Source organism: Panthera leo, chromosome A1 (genome assembly GCF_018350215.1).
Source record: "Panthera leo isolate Ple1 chromosome A1, P.leo_Ple1_pat1.1, whole genome shotgun sequence".
NCBI classification, from domain to species: domain Eukaryota; kingdom Metazoa; phylum Chordata; class Mammalia; order Carnivora; family Felidae; genus Panthera; species Panthera leo.
In genome coordinates, this window is record NC_056679.1 from 109846414 (window position 1) to 109874380 (window position 27967).

The following is a 27967-nucleotide window of genomic DNA, read 5'->3' on the forward strand; positions in this document are numbered from 1 at the left end:
TCTTACATGCTACATTTCAACGGTGTCTATGCTATGTAAACACATGAGATTAATCCAAGTCATTTGTATTTACTCAGTAGATCGCCAGATATGACCAGTTGCCATGAACTGTCAAATCACAATGGCAAAAATAATAATAAAATAATAAAAGGCAATCTTTATGAATGCTTAGAAAAACTTAATAAAAGGCAACCAACATCGCCCTAAGTTTTGGTAAAAATTACCTTTCTTCCTCTTCCTTTTCCTCTCCTACCTTTTACAGCATATTAACACACAAAAATATTTATATCACTTTAGTTAAATTAAACTTTTAAGTGACTCTTTTCTGATACACACAACTTATCAAAAGGCACCAAGATTGGACTCCTAAGTACTTTCAGAATTTTGGTTCCTTTTTAGGTTCCTCTAGATTGATTTTCCTCAGACAAGAGTAACTCTAAGAACCAGAAGAAAACGAATGACATAACACAGTAAGTGGACACTTGTACGAATGAAAAGGCATAAATATATTAATAGGTTCCTTGAGCTTTTCATTTAAGAAGTCACAATAACCTTCTGAACATAAACATAAAAATCGAGCACATTTATTAAGAGGAAAACTCCTCTAAGTTTATAGTAACAAGGTAGTAAATCTTCCATAATAACACAGCCAAAAGCATGAGAAATTCACTGCCAGACATTGTGGTTCATTATCCTGAAAACATGTCTGATACGTAGCACTAACATGTAACAAAGTGTGGCATTCATTTCACAGGGAGAAAAGAAAAGTTTCATCACAATAACAGATTTACTGGATTCAGCTTTAAGTTTTAGAGATATATATTAAAGATAAAAAAGAAAAACAAGATTTACCCTTAAAATAAAAAAAGTCTTTTATATATATATATATATATATATATATATATATATATATACACACACATACATACATATATAATCCATTATTAATACTCTTTATGCTCTTATGATGTGTAAAACATTTAGAAACTTCCAAACTCTAGAAATGTTGACTGGTTAACCTGTCTGGCCTTAACACAATCTAAATTCCCTTTCGAGAATGACACTGATGTGTTCAGTCCGGCAGTCCAATAGGGATGGAGCGATTCTATTTCTTTTTCTTCTTCTTTGGTGGTTCATCCTCGGAGCTGCTCTCTGTGCTGGTGCTGCTGCTACTGGAAGAGCTAGAATCTGAGTCTGAATCAGAGGACGAGGAAGAGCTCGTGGAGGAGGATGAAGACGATGAACTGGAGGAACTTTCATCGGTGTCACTGTCCTCTGAGGAGGATGAGGTAGATGTTTCTTCACTCTCAGATGAAGAATCGCTGGCTGAACTGTCACTGCTATTGCTACTGGAACTAGTGACACTCTTAGACCTGTTAGACAGTGAACAGTTACATGCAGGGGAAGCTGACCCTTCACAGAATGTTTAAAAAGCAATTTCATGGGCGAACGAGGTATATGCATACACTGAAGCCTGGCTACCACGGGATCCCTAGATGTGATGCGCTGGGGACTGTGTGACTAGTAATCCCGCAGCAACCGCAGGTTTTACTTTAATAATGTAACTCTCCTGGATGGAGTTCAAGAGCAGTGTTCCTACTCTTAATATACTCCAGAATGAATCATGTTAGAATAAAGTTGCAGTGTAGTTGTTGGGTTTATTTAAGCCTTGGAGAGCATGGTAAATGTTTCATAATCTTTACTCTCACCAGATATATAGCTGGTCAACAATTTTTTTTTTTACCAGTCTAATAATATTTCCTATTCTAATAGAATAAGAGAGATTTCTAAGAGAAATTATTTACTACTTCCAGGTATACTCTGGAAAGTTGGAGAAAAAGGAAAAATGAAGCCAATAAATTCCAGTCAGGTAAAGAGAGGAAAAAGGGATGATACTTAATCACGAATTACAGACAAGAGATTTCAGATCCAAATTTTATCACAAGTGTTTTAAAATCACTCTTTTCATCCCTCCAATGAGTATTCTTTATTATCTACATAATATTCCTAAAGCCACACTTACCTTTTTTTCTTCGTCTTTCTTTCTACATTAGTTTCTCCGATGCTGATAAACATGAGGGGGGGAAAAGCTCCTGTTAATAGTGATTATACACAGCTCAGGCAAACCCTTCAGCTATCCCCAAAACTGTTTTACATTGGAGAAACACTTTGTCTTTCATGACAAGTACTGACTCCAGTATTTTCTTGTTATAAGCAATAAGTTAGTTTCCTACTATAGGCTGCATATGATATATGCAGTCAACTTAATCAGTACTTAAAAGGTAAGACAGATATTATCAACTGTATCTTAGAAGCCAGGTAAGTTGGTGGTTAAGAGGACTGAGTGCACCAATTTGATTCTTTTTAGTTTTGAGCTAAGGTTGACATGGCTAAACCAACTACTTATGGAATAACAAAACAACAGTAAAACACCAACTATAATTTGAGTTTTCAGAATTATCTTATAAATGACTATTTCATTAAAAAAAAAAAAAAGGAAAGCAACCTTTAATTTAAAATAACCATTTCTGGGGGCGCCTGGGTGGCTCTGTCGGTTGAGCCTCCGACTTCAGCTCAGGCCATGATCTCATGGTTCATGAGCTTAGCCCGGCCTTGGGTTCTGTGCTGACAGCTCAGAGCCTGGAGCCTCCTTCGGATTCTGTGTCTCCCTCTGTCTCTGCCCCTTCCCTGCTCACACTGTCTCTCACTCTCTCTCAAAAATAAGTAATAAAAACATGTCTATAAAATAACCATTCCTGGGGGCACCTGGGTAGCTCAGTCTGTTGAGCCTCCAACTTCAGCTCAGGACATGATCTCATGGTTCACAGGTTCAAGTCCTACATGGGGCTCTGTGCTGACACTTTAGAGCCTGGAGCCTGCTTCGGATTCTCTCTCTCCCTCTCTCTCTGCCCCTCCCCTCCTCATGCTCTGTCTCTGTCTCTGTCTCTCTTAAAAATAAATAAACATTAAAAAAAATTAAAAATAAAACAAAATAACCATTTCTAGGGCATCTGGGTGGCTTAGTCAGTTGAGCGTGTGACTCTTGATTTCGGCCATGATCCAAGGGTCATGGGATGAAGCGCTGTGTTGGACTCTGCACTAGGCATAGAGCCTGCTCTACTCACTCTCTCTCTAATAAAAAAATAAAAAAAATAAAATGAAATAAAATAGCCATTTCTTTTTCTGCATGTCCCCTAAATGTTCAGTTATTTACTATTTGATTTATTTAGTTAGTTTTTTTTTTTTTTTTTTTTAAGTACACTCCACAACCAGCGTGGAGCCCAATGTAGGACTTGAACTAATGACCCCGAGATCAAGACCTGAGCTGAGATCAAGACTCTGACACTTAACCAACTGAGTCACCCAGGCACCTCCAGTTATTGTTATTTACTATTATTAAAACCAGACACTTAATACTTCAAGACTGTGTTCCCTCACATTTTTTTTTTAACGTTTATTTTTGAAAGAGACAGAACGCTAGAGGGGGAGGGGCAGAGAGAGAGAGAGAGAGAGAGAGAGAGAGAGAGAGAATCTGAAACAGGCTCCAGGCTTCGAACTGTAAGCACAGAGCCTGATGCAGGGCTCAAACTCACGAGCTGTGAGACCATGATCTGAGCTGAAGTCAGACACTTAACCAACTGAGCCACAGAGGCGCCCCTACTCACATTATTTAAAAAGAACAAAGTCTGATGATTTTTGAATGAAATATACAAATGGTTTGCTGCTATATTTCTGCCAAATATACATGCTACATCGGGTTTTCAAATTACATAATTACTTCTATTACTATAGCACTGTCCTGTAAATTTAACATTTTTATATTCTTGACTTCTCTGTATTTCCTAGATAATGTTGGTATCCTTATTTTCTGAGTCTTTGAATATAAATATACATTTATGTAAAGTTGTCTCACATAATGGAATTACTACAATTGTTATTTTCATGGTAAAATAAGTGGTAGGAGTACATTTATCAATCACACGAGAAAAATTCATGATCACTGAGATTCATACACTTTCATCATTTTATCAGTGAACCAAAAATCAGCAGTTTTTATCTAATAGAGCCATATCTAAAATTCATGTAGTTTTGTGTATTTTTTTTTAAACATTTATTTATTTTGAGAGGGGCAGAGGGGCAGACAGAGGGAGAGAGGGAGAATCCCAAGCAGACTCCACACTGTCAGCACAGAGCCCGATGCAGGGCTGGCTCTTACCAACCATGAGATCATAACCTGAGCCGAAATCGAGAGTCAGACACTTAACTGGTTGAGCCATCCAGGTGCCCCTAATTTTATGTATTTTTAAGAACAAGATATTCATACCATACAACTAGAAAAACAGAAGTAAATGTTGAAATTATTCATAACTATTATACTTTATTTTATTAAAAATTTTTTTAATGTTTGTTTTGAAGAGAGAGAGCACAAGCAGGGGAAAGGCAGAGAGAGAAGGGGATAGAGGATCAGAAGTGGACTCTGCATTGATAGCAGTGTGCCTGATGCAGGGCTTGAACCCACAAACCATGAGATTATGACCTGAGCTGAAGTCGGAGGCTCAACTGACTGAGTCACCCAGGCACCCCTATATTTTTTTAGGACAGGGCTCTTCAAACATTTTTTGCTTACATTCTTTTTTTTTTTTTTTTTTTTTTTTTTAAGAGAGAGAATGACAGAGCACAAGCAGGGGAGAGGGGCAGAGAGAAAGGGAGAGAAAGAATCCCAAGCAGGCTCCATATTCAGTGCAGAGCCTGACGCAGGACTCAATCCCATGACCCTGGGATCATGACCTGAGCTGAAAACAAGAGCCAGATGTTCAACTGATGAGCTACCCAGGTGCCTCCCTTTTGCTTACATTCTTTTCTTAAAAAATGTTTATTTTGTGTGTGTGAAAGACAGCACATATGCCAGCAGGGGAGAGGAAGAGAGAGAGAGAGGGACAGAGAAAATCCCAAGCAGGCTCCGAGCTGAAAGACACAGGGCTTAATCGCATGAACTGAGATCATGCCCTGAGCCAAAATCAAGAGTTGGACACTTAACCAACTGAGCCACCAGGCGCAGCCCTCTTACATTCTTAATAAAGAATTTGAAAAACTTTTTTTGCCTCTTCCTTTTTTAAATCCAAGTTTTAATATTAACGAAAAGTGTAATGACTCATCTCATATATATAATTTTAAAAGAAAATTATTATATCATTTGGTAATTGTATCCAATGGAAAGTAAATGCCACAATAATTTGATACCTCCTGTAATTCACTCAAAAATTATGAACAAGCTTATCTTTAACAGTTAGTACTTTTACACTGTCTTTTTTCCTCACTGAACTTCGACTTTTTTTTCTTTTTGTTTTCTTTTTCTTAAAGTAGGCTCCATACTCAACATGAGGTTCAAACCCACAACTCTGAGATCAGGAGTCATATGCTCCACTGACTGAGCCAGCCAGGTACCCCTGAACTTGCACTTTTATTCTCGTTTCCCTATAGAAAGTATCCTAATATATTTTTATGGCAAAGATTTTTAGTGATCACTTACAGTATTTCTCGGCAATAAAAACAGAGACATAACTTAAAATTGTATTTTTTAATTACATATGATCCTAAGACTTTAAAAGTGTTTAAAAATTCTGAATTGAGCAACCATTACTGATAATACAATTGATTAAAACAATGTAGAAATACATTATAAATTTTAAAGTTTATTTATTTTGAGAGAGAGAGAAGGAGAAAGGAAGAGAAAGAATACCAAGCAGGCTCCAGGCCACCAGTGCAGAACCTGACACGGGGCTTGAACCCATGAAATCATAAGATCATGACCTGAGCCAGGATCAAAAGTTGGACATTTAACTGACTGAATCACCCAGGTGCCCCAATACATTACAAATTTTAATAATTATTACACATCAAAGTAAATTTATTGGAAATGCATCTCTTAATGACATCGAGTGTTTTTCCACTTAATGTATCCATGGATCTTATTGCTAAATTCCAACAAGGTTCAGCATTAATTCAATTCCTATATTTAATTTGTATAGATTTGACCCTAAGAAACCTTGTTAACCTCAACAGTTGGGAATAGAGTTTTGTTGTAGCAATGTTACTGTTTGAATTCCTTCAATGTTGTATTCCATGAGTCACAAAAATGTATCATTAAAAGATACTTTTATGGGCACCTGGGTGGCTCAGTTGGTTAGGTGGCTGACTCCTGATTTCAGCTCGGGTCATGACGTCATGTTTTGTGAGTTTGAGCTCTGTGTTAGGCTCTGTGCTGGCAGCACGGAGCCTGTTTGGGATTCTCTCTCTCTCTCTCTCTGCTCCTCCCCTGCTTGTGCTTGCTGTGCTCTCTCTCAAAATAAATAAATAAACATTTTAAAAAATAATAAATTAAAAAAATACTTTTAAATTGGGAGCTCAATTAGGTCTTCCTTCAGGTTTCCTGGGGAAAAAAAAAATTACAAAAGAGTTTGCTCCTAATAATTAGAGCTATTCACTTTCTTTGTACATATACCACTATTTTGAAAAATGTTTTCACACATGAAGAAAGAGAATGGAAAAGGAGAACTGGCAGGCAAGTTCTCATACAAATTTAGTTTTGAAAAAGTATGTATGAATGTTGATGACCTAGAAATTGATTACCTATCTATTCCTGCATAACCCTTGAGGAGCATTCATTTCCACAAATTGGGAGACTGCTACCTTGAAAGTCCCTGTGTTTAAGACACTATTATATAGCTAACAGTCCTTATGAAGATGCTGCTTCTCATCTGTAGCACTGAGTACACCTGACACCTTCCCATTTCAGTTTCTAAAACATGTTTACTTACTTAATTCAAAGCAATTTTAAAATCTTTATTCAAAGGACACAAAAGGGTAAGTAACACATTTCCAGGTCCCTCCTACCCAGTTCTCCTTCTATAATGGAGCCACGATGGGGCGCATGGGTGGCTCAGTTGGTTGAGTGTCCAACTTCAGCTCAGGTCATGATCTCCTGGTCCGTGGGTTCGGGCCCTGTGTCGGGCTCTGTGTTGACAGCCCAGAGCCTGGAGCCTGCTTTGGATTCTGTGTCTCCCTCTCTCTCTGCCTCTCCCCTGCTTGTGATGTCTCTATCTATCTCTCAAAAATAAACAAACGTAAAAATTTTTTTTTTTAGAATGGAGCCACTATTATGACTCTTTTATATTTCCAAAAAAATTTCATTATTCCTTCTCTTCTTTTTTAACATAAATGATAGCATATTATATATACTGTTTTCTACCCTATTTATATACTTAGTTTAAGTATCTTGGATGTCTTTCCATATCGACTCTATAACAATAAAGGGAACTGGATAAAAAATGGAGTTGGGAAGCTCTAAAGGGGGGTTCTCACACACTACCACTCATCATTAACAGCAGACCCCAACATGAAGAATAGTACCTTGCATTCTTGAGTAGGAAGTAGCTTACTTTTACCATTCCAGCAGGAGGAAGGACAGTTTTCTTCTTGTCTAGCAATAGCAACAGCCAGGAGAAACTGCCACAGTCGTCCAATGAGAATCTTGATCTCTTATTCTCTTCCAATGGACTTTTGTTTAAAACAGCCCTTCTTGGTGCACCTGGGTGGCTCAGTTGGTTAAGCATCTGCCTCTTGCTTTTGACTCAGGTTATGATCTCACTGTTTCGTGAGTTCAAGCCCAACTTCGGGCTCTGGGCTGGCAGTGAGGAGCCTGTTTGGGATTCTCTCTCCCACTCTCTCTGCCCCTCTTCCACTTGCACTGTTTCTGTCTCTCTCAAAATAAATAAATAAACTTAAAACAAAAACAGCCCTTCCCAATTTCCTCTTTTCCCCAATAAAAGCAAGCCCTTCTCCTTTGTTCCCTGGACCTGCCTATGGTTTGCCATGGTTTGTTTGTCCCGGATTGCAATGCCTTTACTATTCCCGAATAAACTCATTTTGCTGGTAAAATAACAACTGGCCATTTTATCTTTCAGGTTGATGGCTCATATAACCTACCTCATAGTCTGCTGTCATTTCACTGGCAGTTAAGTCAATAAAGTACAATGATTAAGAACAAGGCCTGGCTGGTTTAACATTTAATCTTTCCACTTACTGACTGTGTGACACTGACAAGTAACTGAACTTTTCCAGGCTCCAGTTTCTTCACATGTAAAATGGGGATAATAGTACGTACATTAATTGTACAGATGTGATGCTCGAATAAGCTAATAGGTGTCAAGAGCTTATATAGCACCTAGGACATAGTAAGCACTCATTAAATGTTAGCCTATACTATAATCTAAATCTGGATAACCACCATGAGACATTTAGTTGTTTAATAAATTCTATAAATAAAAATACTCCTTTGGAGAGTGCCTGGGTAGCTCAGTTGGTTGTGTGTGTGCCTCTTAATCTCAGCTCAGGTCTTGTGGTTGTGGGTTCAGATCCTGCACTGGGCTCTGCATTGGGTCTGAAGCCTACTTAAAAAAAAAAAAAAGAAAGAAAGAAAAAAGAAAAAAACTCCCACATGTACACTTACCTTTGTTGTAATAATAATAATCTGTTTTCTTTTTCTTTTAAAGCTTTCTTTAGTTCTGCTGTTCTTGAAGGCCTATGTAGGTATTTTCTTTTTCCTGTGCATTCATAAGTCCAATGTCCAAATTCTAAGCATTTCTGACATCTTACATGTTGCTTATTTGCTTCACTGCAGAGCAAAAGAACAGAAAGAAAATAGAATACAGGACTTAAGATTTTGACTTGACATTTTCTATCCTGAAAAGTACACATAATATAAATATTTTTAAGGTCAAATATAAACATAATTTTATACTTTGTTTATTATGTCAGATTTAATTAGAAGGCAGGATACTAAGTAGTCAAGAACATGGACCTTGGGAGTTAGAACTCCGTTCAAATCTTCATTCCTCAATTCCATTCCAGTAATGGCAGACTAGGTAACTCAGACCAACTCCTCAGCTCAGAAATAGAAAAGACAGTCAAAACATTTTTAACAATCTGCTTGAGGCATCAGAGAACTAACGACGGGGTGAAGAATCTAACCAAGCCAAAATATGGAAGAAAATGGAAATCCACAGCAGTCAGCTCTGTATTTAAGTCAACTTGAGCTGGAAGTGTTTGCCCAGCGGGGTAAACCTCATTATAACAAGCCACGGAAATAAACTATGTATCCAGGGTTAGGTCTCTGAAGATTTATACTCTGAGAATAAACCAACTGTATATGGAATACAGCTCTGCTTCTACTCATCTAGGAGGAAAAGAAAAATCCCAAACCTATAATCCCTGAAATTGGATTAAGATGCAGCAAGTAAAGTCAAATAGATGAAAAGAATTGGAAAGGAAAAAATAAAATGTTCATTCCTCACTGATGACATATTATGTACATGGCAAATCCAAAGAATCTAGAGATAAAGTATTTTGAAATAATTAGAATTCACAAGATCAGCAAGATTTCAGATTGTGGTCAGCAAACTTTGTAAAGAGTCAGATAGCAAAAATTTTAGGCTTTGCCAATCAGGAGGTAAAATTGAGGGTATTATGTAGGTACTTATCTAACATGAGAGAAAACCCAATTCCACAAATATGTTATTAATAAAATTATTCCACATAAAGGAGGTTTACTAGGGAGAAGAATGGAATTCTTTTCTAGAAGATAACATTTCACTCATTTGAGGTTGAAAGTTAGTGTTTCCTACTATCCAACTGACCATACATATATACATGTAATTAACATTTTTTTTTTTTTTTTTTAATTGAAAGAGGGTGCAAGTGAGTGAGGGGCAGAGAGAGAAAGAAAGAGAGGAGTGCGGCTCATGTTCATCTGAAGCAGGGTTGTATTGATCTGAAGCGGGGCTCCTGCTCACCCAAAGTGGGCACAAGCTCCCCAGATGCCGGACTCAAACTCATGAACCTTTGGCTCATGACCTGAGCCAAAGTCAGATGTTTAACTGACTGAGCCACCCTGGTGCCCTGTAATTAACATTCTTGAGAGCCCACCAAAACAAGCAGCAAGTAGGATTCAGCAGATGACTGTTTGCTGAACTCTGTATTAGATACAAGGTAAACACATAAAAGTCAATAGAATTTCTATAACAAAAACAGTTAGGATGACATTTTAAAAGGTGATATTTATAATTTCCTGAAAAATATCAAATACATAGAGATACAAAGAAAATATGTACAAGAGTTCTTTGCACAATATAAACATTATGAGAGAAATTAAACATCTAAGTAAGTGGCTATATGGAAAAATATACCATGTTCACAAGAAAACTTGGTAATTTCAAAATGTCCATTCTCCACAAACTGATCAATAGATTCAAAGCAATGCCAATGAAAATCAAAACAGGTTGTTTGTTTTGTTAACCAACTTATTCTAAAATGTATATGGAAATTCAAAAGGCCAAGAATAGCCAAAATGCTCTTGCAAAGGAATAAGTGGGAGAAGACTTAGATTAAAAGTCATTGACTTAATGATACAGCTATACCAATTAAAAATATGAAATTGGAGCAAAGATACACAAGCCCATGGAACAAAACAGAGTGCCCAAAAATAGACTAATGTATGTAAGAATACTTATTTTATGACAACCATGGCACTAGACAGCAGTGGGAGAAAAGATAAGTTATTAAGTGTACAGGGACAACTGGTTATACATATGGAAAAAATGAGACTTTACTCTCTACCATATACAAACATTGATTACAGACTGGTCAAAGAATACATGTTTTACAAGATGGTATAAAAAAGGTGACTTGGAGGGGCACCTGGCTGACTCATTTGGAAGAGCATCATCTTGAGGTCGTGAGTTTGAACCGAACTGCACGTTGGGTGAGGAGATTAAAAATAAACAAACAAATGAACAAAAAGTGAAAAGGGTGTCTGGCTGGCTCAGTCGGTTAAGTGTCGCACTTTGGCTCAGGTCACGGTCTCGTGGTCTGTGACTTCGAGCCCTCATGGTTCATGAATTCGAGCCGCAAGTCGGGCTCTCTGCTGTCAGTAAGGAGCTTGCATCTGATCCTTTGTCTCTCCTCCTCTCTGCCCCTTCCCTGCTGGTTGTCTCTCTATATAAAAATAAATAAATTATACACACACACACACACACACACATATGTATGTATACATATAATATAATATAAAGAGAGTAAAAAGGGAAGCCAAGCACTAACAGTGCAGAGACTACTTGGGATTCTTTCTCCCTCTCTCTCTGCCCCTCCCCCACTCTCTCATGCACGTGCACTCTCTCTTTCAAAATAAATAAATAAACTTAAAAAACAATTTAGAGAGAAAAAAAAGGGGAAGGGCCGTCTGGGTGGCTCGGGAGGTTAAGCATCTAAATCTTAGTTTCGGCTCAGGTCATCATCTCACCGTTCAAGGGACTGAGTCCCGCATCGGGCTCGGCACTGGCAGTGCGAAGCCTGCTTGGGATTCTCTTTCTCCTTCTCTCTGCCCCTCCCCAACTTGTGCTGTCCCTGTCTCTCTCAAGATAAATAAATAAACTTAAAAAACCTTTAAAATAAATAAAAATTTAAAAAATAATAAATAATAAAAAAAGGGAAGCCAAGAAGTTGGAGAAGATGTTACAAATCACCAAGAAAATGACACATCATAGAAAAATAAGATGAAGTGGAAAATGGGAAGACTGCACAAAAATGGGCCTGGGAAACATAAATCAATAATAAACATATAAAAAGTTGCTCTTTAGGGGTTCCTGGGTGGCTCAGTCGGTTAAGTGTCTGATTCTTCATTTTGGCTCAGGTCATGATCTCACCGTTTGTTAGTTCAAGCCCTGCATCAGGCTATGCACCGACAGCATGGAACCTGCTTAGGATTCTGTCTCCCTCTCCTTCTCCCTCTCTGCCCCTCCCCCGCTTGCTCTTTCTCAAAATTAATTAAAATAAACTTTAAAAAAGTTGCTCTTTACTAATCAAAGAAAAGCATATTAAATGCTCAAAGATACCAAGGCATACGTACGTACCAGAAAGAATAAAATTAAAAACTGAGAATAACAAATGTTAGCAAAGATACATAGCAAGAGGAACACATATCCATTGTGTGTATGAATGCAAACCGGTACAACCATTTTGAAAAAAAATATACTATAGTTAAAGAGATGTACACTCTATGATCCAGTAGTTCCACTCATAAGTATTTATACAACAGAATTCAATGTACAGCTATACCAGATAACATGTATAAAAATATTGCTTTCCTTTATGTAGCTCTTAAAACTTTTGAAACAATCATACCCTTATAGAAAACTTCTAAGTACAGTTCAAAGCACTATTTTTCCTGTATCATTTGTAAACTGCCAAACTGATGACTCATCAACTCAGAATATTTCATTGCATTTTTCTATAAACTAGGATATTTTTCTAGGTAACAAAGTAACCATCAAACTCAAGAAATTAAAATAGATACATTCCTACCATTTAATCTTCAGACCCTTACATTTAAGGGACATCAAACGTCCCAATAATGTTCCATATAGCAAAATCCAATTCAGCATCTACGTTGCCTTTGTAAAGTCTATTTGATTTCCTTCTGTCTAATGAGTTCCTTAGTCGTATCTTGCTTATTATGACCTTAACAATTTTGAAGATTACAGGCCAGTTATTTTGTAGAATGTGCTCCAATTTGAGTTGCTTTCAAGCTCACTCATGCGACTATCAGTAGGAAGCTTCAGTTCCCTGCCTGTTGACCTCTCCACAGATAGGGCTGCCTACAACACGATTTTCCCCAGAGGGAGTGACCAAGGCAACTTAAGAAAGAAGTCATAATTTTTTATAACCTAATCTTGAAAATGACATACCATCACCTTTGCTGTACTCTGTTGGTCACACAGACCAATCCTAGAATAACTTGAAAGGAGACTGCACAAGAGTGTGAATGCCAGAAGGCAGGGATCATTGGGGGTTATCTTGGAGGTCAACTACCACATCTGAGATCTCTACATAATTAGATTCAAGCCATGCCTCTTGGCAGGAATGTAACAGAAATGGGCTGTGTCGTTCTCACCATATTCCTACCAGGTGACACAAGATGGCAATTTGTCTTATTACTGATGATATGCACTCTGATTCCTTGATTAAGGAGGGTTGACCAGAGTTTACATTCTAAAGTTACTTTTTGTACTTTTGTAACTGTGGTGGTTGTAAATGATGTCCACAAATTCTTTCATACTCTTCACTTCAGAAAAAAAAGCCCTAATTCCCCACCTTTGAGGGTGGCTTAGATTTAGCAATCTTAGATTTAGCATCTTGCTTCTAACAGAATAAATCAGGATGGTGTGACTTTGAAGATTAAGTCACTTAGCTGACATGTCATGCAGACACTGAAGCAGCCTCTAGGGAGGCCTTTGTGGTGAAGAACTGAGGCTTCCTGCCAATAGCCCTGTGAATGAGCCATCTTGGGAGACAGATCTGCCAGTCCTGATCAAGCCTTCAGATAACTGCAGCCACTAAGTTCTGGGGCTCCTGGGTGGCTCAGTTGGCTAAGCGTCTAACTCTTGATTTTGGCTCAGGTCATGATTTTACTGTTTGTGGGATCGAGCCCCATGGTGGGCTCTGTGATGATGGTGCACAGCCTGCTTAGAATTCTCTCTCTCTCCCCCCCCGCCTCTCTGCCCCTCCTCTGCTCATGCATGTGCACTCTCTCACTCTCTCTCAAAATGAATAAATAAAAATTAGGGGGCGCCTGGGTGGCTCAGTTGGGTAGGAATCCAACTTTGGCTCAGGTCATGATTTCACAGTTCGTGAGTTTGAGTCCCACACCAGGGTCTGTGCTGATAGCTCAGAGCCTGGAGCCTGCTTCAGATTCTGTGTCTCCCTCTCTCTCTCTGCCTCTCCCCAGCTCGCACTCTGTCTCTCTCAAAAATAAACAAACATTGAAATAAATAAATAAATAAATAAATAAATAAATAAATAAATAGAAGCCACTAATTTCTGGGATGATTTGTCACACAACTGTAAGTGAAAACTGATATAACAATAAGTATTTTGTGGGTTGGTATTTCAAAGTACATAAATATCTTGCCCACTAAGTTTTTAGTTCATTTATTCATCTATCAGTATGAACTCATATTTTTCTTTCTTATTCAATAAGGTATAATTTGTTACATGATTTATGTTGATACTCAGATTGTCCTAGATGTGGTCAGTGGAAAGGAATCCTTTCAAGCTGGGTTCTGTGTCCTTTTGACATGACTTCTTCATTTTGGGGATACTTCCTTGCTCTCTGGTACAACAAAAAATTTTAGGCTCATCTACTTTCCTTGTCCCGGCCTGCAATCAGACTGATGGAGCCATGATGATATTTAGAGTCACATTTCTCTTTCCACTTAGGCTCTGACACCTCATATCAAATTACACTTCCCCTTCCCTGTGTAGATATTTTCTCCATGAGGGTGATAACTTATGCTAAATTGCTCCTCTGTGTGGACACCTTCCTCACCTTGCTTGGGATCTGATACCCTACACTGGACCTTCCCCCCACTTTAGGGATCTGACACCCTGCAGTGGCCCTTCCCCCCACTGGATGCCCTCTGCACCCTGCTGATGCTGCAGATCACTTCACACATCTATGTAGATGCCCTCCTTACCCACTTCAGCTCCAATACTCCAATGCCAAGTCAACCCTGTGCATGGAGGCCTATCTTGCTCTACACTACTTAATGGCTTTAGGGGTGACTTGTTCAAGAAGGGAAGAGGAAGAACTAAAGAATATTCATAACAGCATGATTTGTAATTTCCTCAAAACTGGAGGGGTGCCTGGGTGGCTCAGTCGGTTGTGCATCCGACTTTGGCTCAGGTCATGATCTCCCGGTTTGTGAGTTCAAGCCCCATGTAGGGCTCTGTGCTGATAGCTGGGAGCCTGAAGCCTGCTTCAGAATCTGTGTCTCCCTCTCTCTCTGCCTCTCCCCTGCTTGTGCTCTGTCTCTCTCTGTCTCTCAAAAATGAATAAATGTAAAAAAAAAAAAAAAAAAATAAAACCCTGGAGATAACATCCAAGTAGAATGGATAATTTATGGTACAGAATACAGTGAAATACTTCATAATATTAAAAATGAACAGGGGCAACTGGGTGGCTCAGTCGGTTGGGCATCCGATTTCAGCTCAGGTCATGGTTTCGTGGTGAGTTCAGGCCCTGTGTCAGGCTCTGCGATGATGGCTCAGAGCCTGGAGCCTGCTTCAGATTCTGTCTCTGTCTCTCTCTGCCCCTCCCACGCTCTCACTGTGTTTCTCTGTCGAAAATAAAATAAAAACATAAAAAAATAAGAACAAAAAAATGAACAAACTTCACAGATTTAAGAAGCCAGATTATTCAAAAGAATCCAAATTGTCTGATTCTGTACAAAATTCAGACACAGGCAAAATTAAACTCCAGTGCATAGTTAGATGGTAAAAGCACAAGGAGAAGCAAGGAAAATATTACCATAAATGTTAGGTGACAGATTACGTTTGGGAAGGAGGAAGAAGGTCATGAGTGGGAAGGCCTTAATGGCTTTTGGGAGACTGGCAATTTTATTACCTGATCTGGGTGATAACTGATATGGGAAACGAAGGCAAAAGAAAAAAATTAAATTTCCTTACTACTTACAACCCATTGACAAGTCCTTCAAGCAGGAACAGTGACCTTCCTGGGGTAGCTCAGCTGCCTTGATGTTGACACTTTACTAAGGGCAAAAGGCAATCTTAGCTTAACATTATTCCAATCCCTCAGGATCCTGTGATTCTACTTTAAACATGTAAGAAATTCCTTAGGAAATTCCTTTATCTCTACTCCCCAAGATATATGTCAGCAATTACCCTTCAAGCATACGGCCTACTGATATACATCTTCTGAAGGGTCTCATGACTGAGGGTTTACTAAACAGTAATAAATGACCTCTTCCTAATAACAGCTAGCACCCTCAGGGTCCTGGAAACCTTGTTTTCAAAATTCCTTGGAGACTTATGCTGTCCCTAACACTCTTGCAACTTGAAAGTTTAAAAGCAGTCACCTGTCACAAGCCCAGTGTAGCTCTTTCTGCCACAGGTTCTTTAATAAAACCACCTTTTTGCGGTGAAGATGTCTCAAGAATTCTTTTTTTAAAATTTTTATTTAATTTTAATTAATTTTACTTTATTTTTTTATTTAAAAAAAAAGAATTTTTAAAATCTTTATTTATTTTTGAGAGAGACAGAGTGAGAGTGGGGGAGGACAGAATCCAAAGCAGGCTCCAGGCTCCGAGCTGTCAGTACAGAGCCCTAAGCAGGGCTTGAACTCATGAACCATGAGCTCATGACCTGAGCCAATTCAGACGCTTAACCAACTGAGCCACCCAGGCACCCCTCAAGAATTCTTTCTTGACCATTCACTCCAAACCCAAACATTTCCACATCGGTAATCAAGTAGAATGTTCCTTTATAATAATTTATTAAGTGGCATAGTTATATCGTTTGAACTTTTTTGTACATGTGCTTTATTTCACAACAAAGGTTTTAGAAAATCTTGGCTTTTGGGGTGCCTGGGTGGCTTGGTTAGTTAAATGTCCAACTTCAGCTCACGGCATGATCTCATGGTTTGTGGGTTAGAGCTCCATGTCAGGCTCTGTGCTAACAGCTTTAGAGCCTGGAGCCTGTTTCGGATTCAGTGTCTCCCCCTCCTCTGTCCCTCCCTCACTTGCACTCTGTCTCTCTCTTAAAAATAAACATTAAAACATTTTTTTTTAATCTTGGCTCTTTCACTACATAGCTGTATGCTCTTTAGCAAACTGATTTTGGAATCTTAGATTCCTCTTCTAAAAAATGCAATAATACCCACTTTTACTATGTTATTGTGAGAATTAGATGACACCATAACCAGGGCTTATATTTATCATGTGCCAGGAATTTAGCTAAGTATCAGTTATGAATAATCACATCTATTCTCCATAACAACTCAGTGAGTTTGAAAGAACTATCCCCACTCTATAGACTAGGATGTATACATAGCAAGCAGTAAGGCATCTAGTATAAAGTAACACACAATTAATTGGGAGTTATTATTGCCAATCTATATATTGTATCTGGATTAATGATACATGGCACTTTAAATTTTCTCATAACATGGTTGCATGATGAGATGCTGGGTTCTTAATTTTGACCTAGAGCAGTCACCTATTTTATCTCTGGAGAACACATAATTGGTGCTCAGTACATGTTTTTAAAAATGATTACTGAAATAGTTAAGTGTTTAAGAGGACATATATTGCTTATAGTGGGCTTTTCATTAGTTAATTCCTGCATTGTGGACCAGGTTCTGTAATCTTGACGATAATTTAGTTTTAGCATCTGTCCAAAATTTAATCCTAATCTGAAGACTAATGTTACAATTAAAGAACTAAGACTATTTCAGTAGATATAGTATTAAAAGATAATAAAAAAGACCCAGCTTTTTGATTAGTAATAGTTCTTAAGTTTCAGCAAGCAACCTCCAGAGCCATGATGATAATTTCAGACTTTATCTGAACATGTAATGTCATAGCAAACTTTTAAAATCATCAACCATAAAACATTCTATGGACTTAATATTAGCTTTTGAGGCAAAAAGAACCATTAACACATTTAACACATAACATAAATAATTGTAAAGTGCACCCCAATAATAATATATTCAGAAACATTAAAGACAATTTGTAAATAGTGTAAAATCGTGGGCATACCTAGATCAGTACGTTGAGTGTCTGACTTTGGCTCAGGTCATGATCTTATGGTTCTTGGGTTCAAGCCCCATATCAGGCTCCCTGCTATCAGCACAAAAACCACTTCAGATCCTCTGTCCTCCCCCCTCTCTGCGCCTCCCCAGCTCTCATGCACTCTTTCTCAAACATAAATAAACATTAAGAAAACAAAAGTGTATCAGGTGCCTGGGTGGCTCAGTCTGTTAAACGCCCAACTTTGGCTCAGGTCATGATCTCATGGTTTGTGAGTTTGAGCCCTGCATCGGGCTCTGTGCTGACAGAGCCTGGAGCCTGCTTCAGATTCTGTCTCCCTCTCGCTCTGCTCCTCCCCTACTCACACTCTATCTCTCTCTCTCTCTCTCTCAAAAATAAACATTAAAAAAATTTTTTTTTAAGTGTATAATCATGACTCTCCTACAAATACATACAAACAGCCTGTGAATAAACTCTTGAAAACAAGCAAAAAAACAAATACATACAAAACAAACACACGTCAAAGGTTTAATGATAAATAAAGGAACTAGTAACAGGATGCCTGGGCAGCTCAATTGGTTGAGCATCTGACTTCGGTTCAGGTCATCATCATCTCACACTTTGTGGGTTGGAGCCTCACGTTGGGCTCTGGGCTAACCGTTCGGATCCTGAAGCCTGCTTTGGGATTTTATGTCTCCCTCTCTCCCCCTTCCCCGCTCGCAATGTCTCCGTCTCTCTCTCTCAAAAATAAACATTAAAAATGCATATATTAAAAAAAATAAAGGAACTAGTAAGATGGTGTAACTGGTTCAAAAGAGAATTCGATCATGAATGCTGAAATGGGGGTTCATAGGTGGCTCAGCTGGTGAAGAGTCTGACTTAGGCTCAGGTTGAGATCTCACCATTGGTGGGTTTGAGCTTCATATTGAGCCCTCTGCTGCCAGCACAAAACCTGGCTTCAGATCCTGTCTCCCTCTCTCTGCCCCTCCCCAGCTCTCAAGTGCATGTGCCCTCTCTCAAAAATAAATAAACATTAGAAAAAAAAAAAAAAGAATGCTGAAATGAATTTACAGACAGTTAAAAACTAGTCAACAGTCACATTGCAAGAATCAATCATAACATATATGTATGGGTAAGAATCTTTCCTATCAGTTTTCTACAACTTACAAAGTTATAAAATAGCTCAAAGACAATGATGGATAGGCTCTCACAGAGTCACACAACCAGTAAGAGTGGATTAGACATGACATCTAGTAATCCTTTTTTGAAATCCATTTCAAAGCCTTTCACAGTATTTCCTAACAATGAAAATATGATTGATAGTGTGAGGAAACCTCTCAGAATCAAGAAAATAAAGTATTCTCCAACTCAGAGTTTATTTTCCCCAAATTAATAAACTTATAACTTAAGATCTCAGCTATTAAAAATATTATCCACCAGCAATGTGTAGTTTTCTGTTGTTATAAATAGAACATTCACAAATATCTAAGGCCCATCTATGATTGACATGTTCTAACCATTAATTAACCACCCCTAAAAATACTGATCTCCACAGAATGCTGAATGAGGCAGACCTTTAATTTTAAAGTAAACGACATTAGCATTTATTTCTACCCATGTGAATACTCTATTCAAAAAATATTCCATTTCTATATCCTAAGCTAAAGCCCAAATAAGTGTTCTAATTATACAGGTTTTGTTTTTTTTTTTTTATATGAAATGACCTTCTTTGATACCTAAAATAGTAGGACATGCCTGCTATATTGACCTATTGTTGGCAGAGGTAGAGAATGGGCACTCCACATATGGTAAGATATACGTTCATTTTTTAAAGTTTATTTATTTATTTTGAGAAGGACAGAGAGAGTACAAGTAGGGGAATGGCAGAGAGAAAGGGAGGAGGGAATTCTAAACAAGCTCTGCACTGTCAGTGTAGAGCCCAATGCAGGGCTCAAATTCAGAGAACTGTGAGATCATAACCTGAGCTGAAATCAACAGACACTTAACCAACTAAGCCACCATGGTACCCCCAAGATATACATTCTTAACTGCTGGTAAGAATCTAAGTTGCACAGACTTTCTGAAGGGCCATTTGGTAACTACAAGAAAATATTAAAAATGTACATACCAAAAAAACCCAAAAAAGATAGTATAAATGGTCATTATCTACCTAAAAAAATCCCTAAGAATCTAAAACAGAGCTACAAGAATATATGGGTTTAGCAAGGTCACAGGATACAAGGTCAATATACAAAAGTCAATTGTATTTCCTTTCTTTTCTTTTTTTTTTTTTTTGTTTATTTATTTATTTTTAGAGAGGGTATAGGAGGGGCAGAGAGAAATGGAGAGAGAGAGAATCCCAAGCAGGCTCCACACTGTCAGTGCAGAGCCCAACTGAGGGCCCAAACCCACAAACCATGAGATCATGACCCGAGCAGAAACCAAGTGTCGGACACTTAACTGACTCAGCCACCCAGGTGCCCCTAAAAGTCAACTGTATTTCTATATACTAGCAAGAAACAATTGGAAAATTGAAATTAAAAAAAAATATTATTACAATACATAGAGATAAATCTGATGAAAAGTCCAACACCTCTACAGTGAACTATAAAACATCGGTGAGCAAAGTTAAAGGCCTAAAAAAGATGAATACACACACATACACACACAGATTAATGCATAAGAAAACTCAAAACAGTTAAGGTATCCATTCTTCAAAAGCTGATCTATAGATTCAGTACAATTCCAACTGAAATCTCAGCAGTTTCTTTTATGTAAATTGATAACCTGATCCTAAAATGCATACAAAAATGCAAAGAATCTACAATAGTTGCAATGACTGAAAAAGAACAAAATTAGAGGACTAACACTACCTGATTTCAAGACTTATTATAAAGCTACAGTTATCACCACAGGGTGGTGTTTACAAAATCAAATACATCAATGAAACAGAATATAATCCATACACATACATGGGCAGCGGTTTTTTTGACAAAGGTATAAACGAAATTCAGTGGAGGGGGTACCTGGGTGGCTCAGTTGGTTGAAATGTCCAAGTCTTGGTTTTGGCTCAGGTCATGATCTCACAGCTTTGTAGAATTAAGCCCCATGCTGGGATCTGCATTGGCAGCGTAGAGCCGGTTTGGGGTTCTCTCTCTCCCTCTTTTTCTGCCCCTCCCCCACTCACACTGTCTTTGTCTCTCTCAAAATAAATAAATTTTAAAAACTTAAAAAAAAAAATCAAGTAGAGAAAAATGTCTTTTCAACAATTGGTACAGAACAATTGGAATGCAATGTGCAAAAATATGAACTTTTGAAAAGTTTGCCAATTTCTAATAAGATTTCCCGTAAAATTACTAGTTACTATATGGTCAAGCAATCCACTCTTAGGCTATTTATGAAAGAAAAAGGAAAACTTAAGTTTACAGAAAAGACTACATGAACCTTTATAGCAGTTGTATTCAAAAGGAACACCAAACTGGAAACAATCAAAATGTCCTTAAACTGGCAAATGGATAAACAAACTTGTATATCCATACAATGGGATATATTGGCAATAATTAAAAAAAGAGGGGCACCTGGGTGACTCAGTTGGTTAAGCATATTACTTTGGCTCAGGTCCCGATCTCATGGTTCGTGGGTTCGAACCCCACATTGGGCTCTCTGCTATCAGCACAGAGCCCGCTTTGGGTTCTCTGTCCCTGCCACCGCTCCCTGCACCCCCCCCACCCCTAATGCACTTGTTCTCCCCCTACCCTTGTTTCTCCCTCTCTCTTTCAAAAATAAATAAAAAAGAAAAAAAAAAAGAATGCAATATTAATATGTGCAAGAACTTTAGTGGATCTCAAAGGAATTAACCAAGTGAAAGATGATGGACTCAAAGGCTACAGACTGATTCTATTTGCACACAACATTATGGAGAAGATAAAATTACAGCGATATCAGTGGTTTCCAGAGGCTGATAAGTGCTTAGTTACAAGGGGTCATGAAGAAATTTTTCATGATGAAATTTTTCTATATCTTGATTTTGGTGGTGCTTCCAAAACTATAGTTATCTGTCAGAACTCACAGAACTGTACATTAAAAAGGATGAATTTTGGGGGCTCCTGGCTGGCTGAATTGGTAGAGCATGTGACTCCTGATCTCAGAATTATAAGTTTGAGTCCTACAATGGGTGTATTGATTACTTAAAAATAAAAATATCTAGGTGCATCTGGGTAGCTTGGTTGGTTGAGTGTCCGACTCAATTTTTGGCTCAGGTCATGATCTCACAGTTGTGGGAGATTAAGATTCTCTCTCTTGGGGCACCTAGGTGGCTCAGTCGATTAATAAGTGTCCAAGTCTCGATTTCGGCTCAGGTCATGGTCTCATAGTTTGTGTGTTTGGGCCCCGAGTCGGGCTCTGCATTGACAGTGCAGAGCCTGACTAGGATTTTCTCTCTCTCTCTCCCTCTCTATACCCATCCCTTGTTCACTCTGTGTGTGTGTGTGTCTCTCTCAAAATAAATAAACTTAAAAAAAATTAAAGATCCCCTCTCTCTCCCTCGGACCCTCCCTCCTGCTCATGCACTCTCTCTAAAATAAATAATCTTAAAAAAATATAAAGGATGAATTTCACTAAATTTAATTTTATTTATTTTGAGAAAGAGAGAGAGAAATGTGTACATGCTAGCAGGGTAGGGGTAGAGAAAGGGAGAAAGAATCCCAAGCAGGCCTTACAGTGTCAGCGCAGAGCCCAATGTGTGGCTTGATCCCATGAACCATGAGATCACAACCTGAGCCAAACCAAGAGCTAGACTCTTGACTAAATAAGCCACCCAGGTGCCCCTCACTAAATGTAAGTTAAACCTCAGTAAACCTGACTTTTAATTTTATTTTAGCTGGTTAACATACAATGCAATATTGGCTTCAGGAGTAAAATTCAGTGACTCACCACTTACATACAACACCCAGTGCTCACCACAAGTACCTCCCATAATACCCATCACTCATGTAGCCCATCCCCCATCCACCTCCCCTCCATCAACCCTCAGTTTGTTCTCTTGTCATTAGGAGTCTCTTGTGGTTTGTTTCCCTCTCTTCTCTTCCCCCCACCTTCCCATATGTTCATGTGTTTTGAGTAAACCTGACTTTTAAAAAATACCCATACTGGGACACCTGGGTGGCTCAGCGGTTAGCATTCCAACTCTTGACTTTGGTTCAGGTCATATTCTCACAATTTGTGAGACTGAGCCCCATGTGCTGATAGTACAGAGTCTGCTTGGGATTCTCTCTCTCCTCTCTCTGGTCCCCCTCCAAATAAATAAATACACTTAAAAAAATGTTCTTACCAGTTAATCCAGAATAATGGATACATATATGCAAAAATTTAGTTGTATATTTATTATGGGAAGTATAATATGGTTTATAAGATAAACTTGACAGATGGTAGTTACATTTGAGGTGAGCACAGCATAATGTATAAACTTGTGGAATCACTATAATCACTATGTTGTACCCATGAAACTAAAGTAACATTGTGTGTCAAATATTCTCAAGAAAAAAAAAAGAGTTAACTATCCAACAGCAATGGAAATGGCCAAAAAGTTATTGTTTATCCATAAAGAACACTACGAGGCCATTTATAATGTTAAAAAATGACCTAAAAGGTTATACATTAAAATGTAAAAAATTGTTGGGGTGCTTGGGTGGCTCAGTCGGTTAAGCATCCAACTCTTGGTTTCACTCAGGTAATGATTTCAGTTTTGTGAGTTCGAGCCCTGTGTCTGGCCCTGCAGCTGGTAGCCCGAAGCCCACTTGGCATTCTCTCTCTGCCCCTCCCCGACTCACACTATCTTTGTCTCTCTCAAAATAAATAAATAAACTTAAAAAAAAAAAAGTGTAAAAATTATTATCTTTGGGGTAGGGTTATAATACATTTTTTCTTTATCTGTATTCTCTAACTTTCCTACAATGAACATGGAATGCTTGTGAAATCATAAAAAAAAAAATCAAGATATTTTTCTAAGTAACATATAACTAATGAGTACCTAAGAGTGCTAAAGGCCTAAGAGAAATATCTAAACCTAATACAAATAAATAAATATCCTACCGAAAAAAGCTGAGAGTAGTGAAAAATGTCAAGAACATCAAAATAGTTTTGTGTTTCAGTTACATCTAAAGCACAAAGAACTGGGGGGGAGGGTGGGTGGGGGGCCGTGGAGGGTGTGGAATAAAGCACACAAAACCAAAAGAAGGGATAGACTCATTATTTTGGGTGCTAGGCAAATTGGTCACCAATGTCATGTTATAGGCTAAGAGAACAAGAAGGATTATTTTTATTTTTCTTCATTCTTAACTCAAACACAATTATATGTAGAATGAAAAGAGTAGAACTGAATCCCAAGATAGTAGGGGTGGGTAACAGGGCCCTTCTATCCATCTGAATGTGTTTAAGTCACATGGCCCAAGTGACTGCTCCCCAACATACCAGAGATTTTCCAGGTGACATGACTGTACTGCTACTGGTAATGTGAGAAACCCTGGCATACATGAATGGTGCTGAAAGTCTGAGAGTAGGCAAATGGTGTTTTGACTTTCAAAGTGGAGAGAAAGGTAGATTCCACAAACTATGCCAGTGAACTTGACATCTATTCCAGGCAAAATTCTGGCTGGATTTATCAAATCCATTCAAAAAGAGAAGCTCAGATCACAAAGTATCAAATCATTACAGACTAATACTCTTATTGGTTTCTGGGTATATGTATTTCAATAAGACATCTAGGAAACAGATCAGTTGAGCATTATGGACAAAAGAGTACTGTTTAAAACGGTACATGTATAGAGGAGTATCTAGCAATGGCCTGAGGGCTTGGTCTTTAGTTTGAATTTGCTCAACATTAAAAAAACACTTTTTTTAACTGTTTATTTATTTTTGAGATAGAGAGCGAGCACGAGCAGGGGAAGGGCAGAGAGGAAGACACAGAATCCGAAGCGGGCTCCAGGCTCTGAGCTGTCAGAGCAGAGCCTGACAGCAGGGCTGGAACTCACAAGCAGTGAGATCATGACCTGAGTCGAAGTCGGACACTTAGCTGACTGAGCCACCCAGGTGCCCCTGATGTGTTCAACATTTTATAAATGACTTGGATGAGAACAGAATACAGATGTGCATGTTTATCAAACCTATAGCTGACACAAAGCTAAGAGGGATAGATAATACAAAGAATGACCAAATCAAGATCTAAAAAGGTCTTGATAGGCTAGAACTCAATGTGAAATTTAACAAGATGAAATTTAACAAGGGTAAAAGTAAGTCTGACACTGAAGTCCAGAAAATCAATACAAGTACGAGACAGGGAAGCTTGACATGATAGCAATTCAAGTGGATAACATCTAGGGTTTTTACATGACTAAAATCACAGTTTAGGTCCAAAGCTAGAAAGTTAGAAGGGAGCAGGGTTTAGCTTCATCAATATTATTTTCCTTTCAGCTCAACATAAACTGTTTGATAGATAGAAAAATGTAACAGGTTGATTCAGGAGGTATGTCCTTCCTACCCAAGCCAAAGTTACATAATTCTCACAGATGCTGAAGAAATGGTACTGGAATTCAGTGGAAGGTTTAGCAGAAGAAATGATCTGAGATAGTGCAAGATTCTACAAATCTACTTACATATAAGTAGATGTAATTGCAATTTACAAAGTGAAAATAATTTCATTTCAATTGATTTAAAGTTAACTCTGCTGAATGGGAAGTTCAAAGGTAGGCTTTTTTTTTTTTTTTTTTTTTTTTTTTATTAGTCCAACTAATATCCTCTCAATTGGGATCAACAGGGCACTATCTGGGGTCATTTTTTCTGTTAACCTTTTCCACTGAATTCCAGTACCATCTCTTCAGCATCCACAAGAATTATTTTTCCTCTATTAGTTCAAAGACTCTTAAAAAGAATGACAACAGTACTTTCTCACTTCACCTAACTAAATACTAAAAATACTTTAAAATTTGTTATTATGGAATATATGGTCTTTATAAACAAAATTAAAACTTTTTGATGAAGATAAAATGAAAAATAATGGTTCCTCTTCTGCTTTCTGCCCCCAAATACTCCCTAAACTCTACTGGACTTCCCTAACTTCTAAAGGTCTCCTTCTCCAACTCCCTGAGGACTTAGTCTTTATACCATGACCGCTTTTTATCATACACCATTTATTTTCTTCCCCCAAAAGATTGGAAACTCCTAAAGATAAGTCTTTTACTTCTGTATAGCTCATTTACCAAATACAGGCGTTCCACAGAAAAACAACATTTACTAAATTTTCTGACACTTCTTAAATAAGAAATGACAATATTCTTTAGATATTAAGTCTCACTTCATATAAGTCGATATTGGTTGGTTTTACCAATCTAGCATTCACTACCTAACCTATCTAGCTCATCATTGATTTATAAAGATCCATCCAATTGTGCTGGTAAAAGAATGAGATCTGCTAATCAGAGCATGGCAATCCCATAGACATGATTCAATCTAGACAATGAGATGTCATCAACTTGAAGTTGGACAGATATAAAGGACCCTAGATAGTGCAGCCATCTTGGGACCAACGGAGTGGATCTATCCAAGTGTGAATCCAACACCCAAAAGAACAAATCTGTGAGTTTGATAGTAGACATAATTTAGCATACCTATTGAGTGTTATAGTCACTCTATTCTTGACTTCAGAATTGTTGGACTTCAAAGCCTTCTCCTCCAGGAGGCATACTACCTTGACTCCCTAGGTGTTTACCCTTAAGCTCAAGGAACTCTTCCTCAGGTGTGACAGGTGGAATTCATGAAGAACAACAAAAAATAATAAAAAACAGAAGTGTAAAAAGAAACAGATAAATATGCAAGCTAACTATGAGTGATAAATTATGGACTTGGAAATGGTAACAACATGAAATGCCAAGAGAAAGAAAAAATGGCAGTTCAGGTGTACATGTTGGTAGAAGAGAAAAAAGGCTTTACCAGAGAGGGGTGTCTGGGATGATTCCTGCATTATGCGTTCACAGCAAACCTCTTGTGCCACTGACTCTCACTCAATGGCCACAGTGGCCAGCTTTTAGTTCTTAAAAATTAAAGTTCTTTCCTGTCTCAAAGCAATTGTCACTATCTGGATGGTCTTTCCCCAAATCCTCTCATGACTGGCTCTTTTCTAATTTTTTTTTTTTTTAAGACAGAGAGAGGGAGGGGATGAGAGAGAGAATCTTAAGCAGGCTCCACTTTTAGAGGGAAGCCCAAGGAGGGCTCAATCCTGACCCTCGATCACCACCTGAGCTGAAATCTTGAGTCAAGATGCTCAAAGGACTGAGCCACCCCATGAGCACCTCTTTTCTCACACTTTTGATCTCAGTTCAAATGCTACCTCTGCAGGCATTCCTTTTCAGTCCAACCAACCTAAACTGGACCTTTCTTTCCATCACCTCTTATTGCCTTCAAAGCTCTTATCATCAACTGTATTTACTTAAAATGTTTAGTTGTTCCACTCTTTTCACCAAAGGAATATAAGTTTCCTGAAAGCAGTATTTCCGGTCTTGAACACCTCCATTTCTTTAGACCCAAATTCTGGCAGAGAGCGGCATAATATTTTAATAAATATTAATTAAAATAAATTAATATTTACTGAAGAGAATGAATGGCAGAAAGTGAGAAGATAACTTGGGGAGAAAAATCGGCGTTGTAGTCAGGGTTCCTGGGGAAGGCGATAGGAAGAGGGCAGGAAAAGCCAGCTGGGTTGGAGACTTCACAGGGAGTTGAAGGTTTACGTCGGTGAGACTGGAGGGTGTCGGATCAAGGCTTCAGGCTTCCCGGATCACGCGTGGGGTGGGCGGCTGGGTGGGCAAAGGGGCACATACCACTTAGTGCCCAACTCCTGGGCATTCCCTCTGCGGAAACCAAACGCTAGGCTCTCTTCAGAACAGCACCTATCCCACCTCGCAGCCTAGGTCCCGCCCCGGGGACCTTACGCAGCCGTCTTCCACGCAATCACTAGCCCGTGGACACCCAACTTATCGCCTGGGCCGAGCCCCCGCGGAGCAGCAACAAGTGAGAGAGACGACCACCCTCCGCCTGTCCACACTGAGGATCCGATACCTGCCCGCCATCCCGGCCGCTGCTCACTCACCGGCTGACGCGTTTCTCCCCGCCCCCAGCCCGCCCCGCGGCCCTACTCGGGCCCTCACTTACGCTTGTCTCCGAGCTATGAGCCGATGCATGGGAGTCGCCATCTTAGCGCGGCTGCGGACTGCCGCGCTGGGTTTTGGGAAGCTCCTCGGAAGGGGCGGGCCCTT

General features: G+C 38.7%; 1 protein-coding gene across 2 annotated transcripts; it reads right to left on the bottom strand.

Moving 5' to 3' along the window:
• Positions 1-930: 930 nt before the first annotated feature.
• Positions 931-27967, bottom strand: ZCCHC10 (zinc finger CCHC-type containing 10). 2 transcript variants are annotated; one of them, XM_042935005.1, is made up of 4 exons: positions 27864-27967; positions 8510-8674; positions 2024-2065; positions 931-1373 (listed from the first exon to the last, which is right to left on the bottom strand). In XM_042935005.1, the coding sequence occupies exons 1-4, from the start codon at positions 27902-27904 to the stop codon at positions 1106-1108; spliced, it is 516 nt and encodes a 171-aa protein (XP_042790939.1). In that variant the 5' UTR covers positions 27905-27967; the 3' UTR covers positions 931-1105. The 2 variants fall into 2 exon arrangements, with proteins under 2 accessions (XP_042790939.1, XP_042790950.1); XM_042935016.1 differs by lacking the exon at positions 27864-27967 and adding an exon at positions 27771-27820.

Excerpts from the sequence above, each read along its gene's own strand:
- ZCCHC10 (XM_042935005.1), bottom strand. The coding sequence starts at position 27,904 with ATGGCGACTCCCATGCATCGGCTCATAGCTCGGAGACAAGC. Across the intron at positions 8,675-27,863 it reads CTCATAGCTCGGAGACAAGC|TGAAGCAAATAAGCAACATG; the intron begins GTAAGTGAGGGC and ends TTTGCTCTGCAG. Across the intron at positions 2,066-8,509 it reads TTATTATTATTACAACAAAG|CATCGGAGAAACTAATGTAG; the intron begins GTAAGTGTACAT and ends CATGTTTATCAG.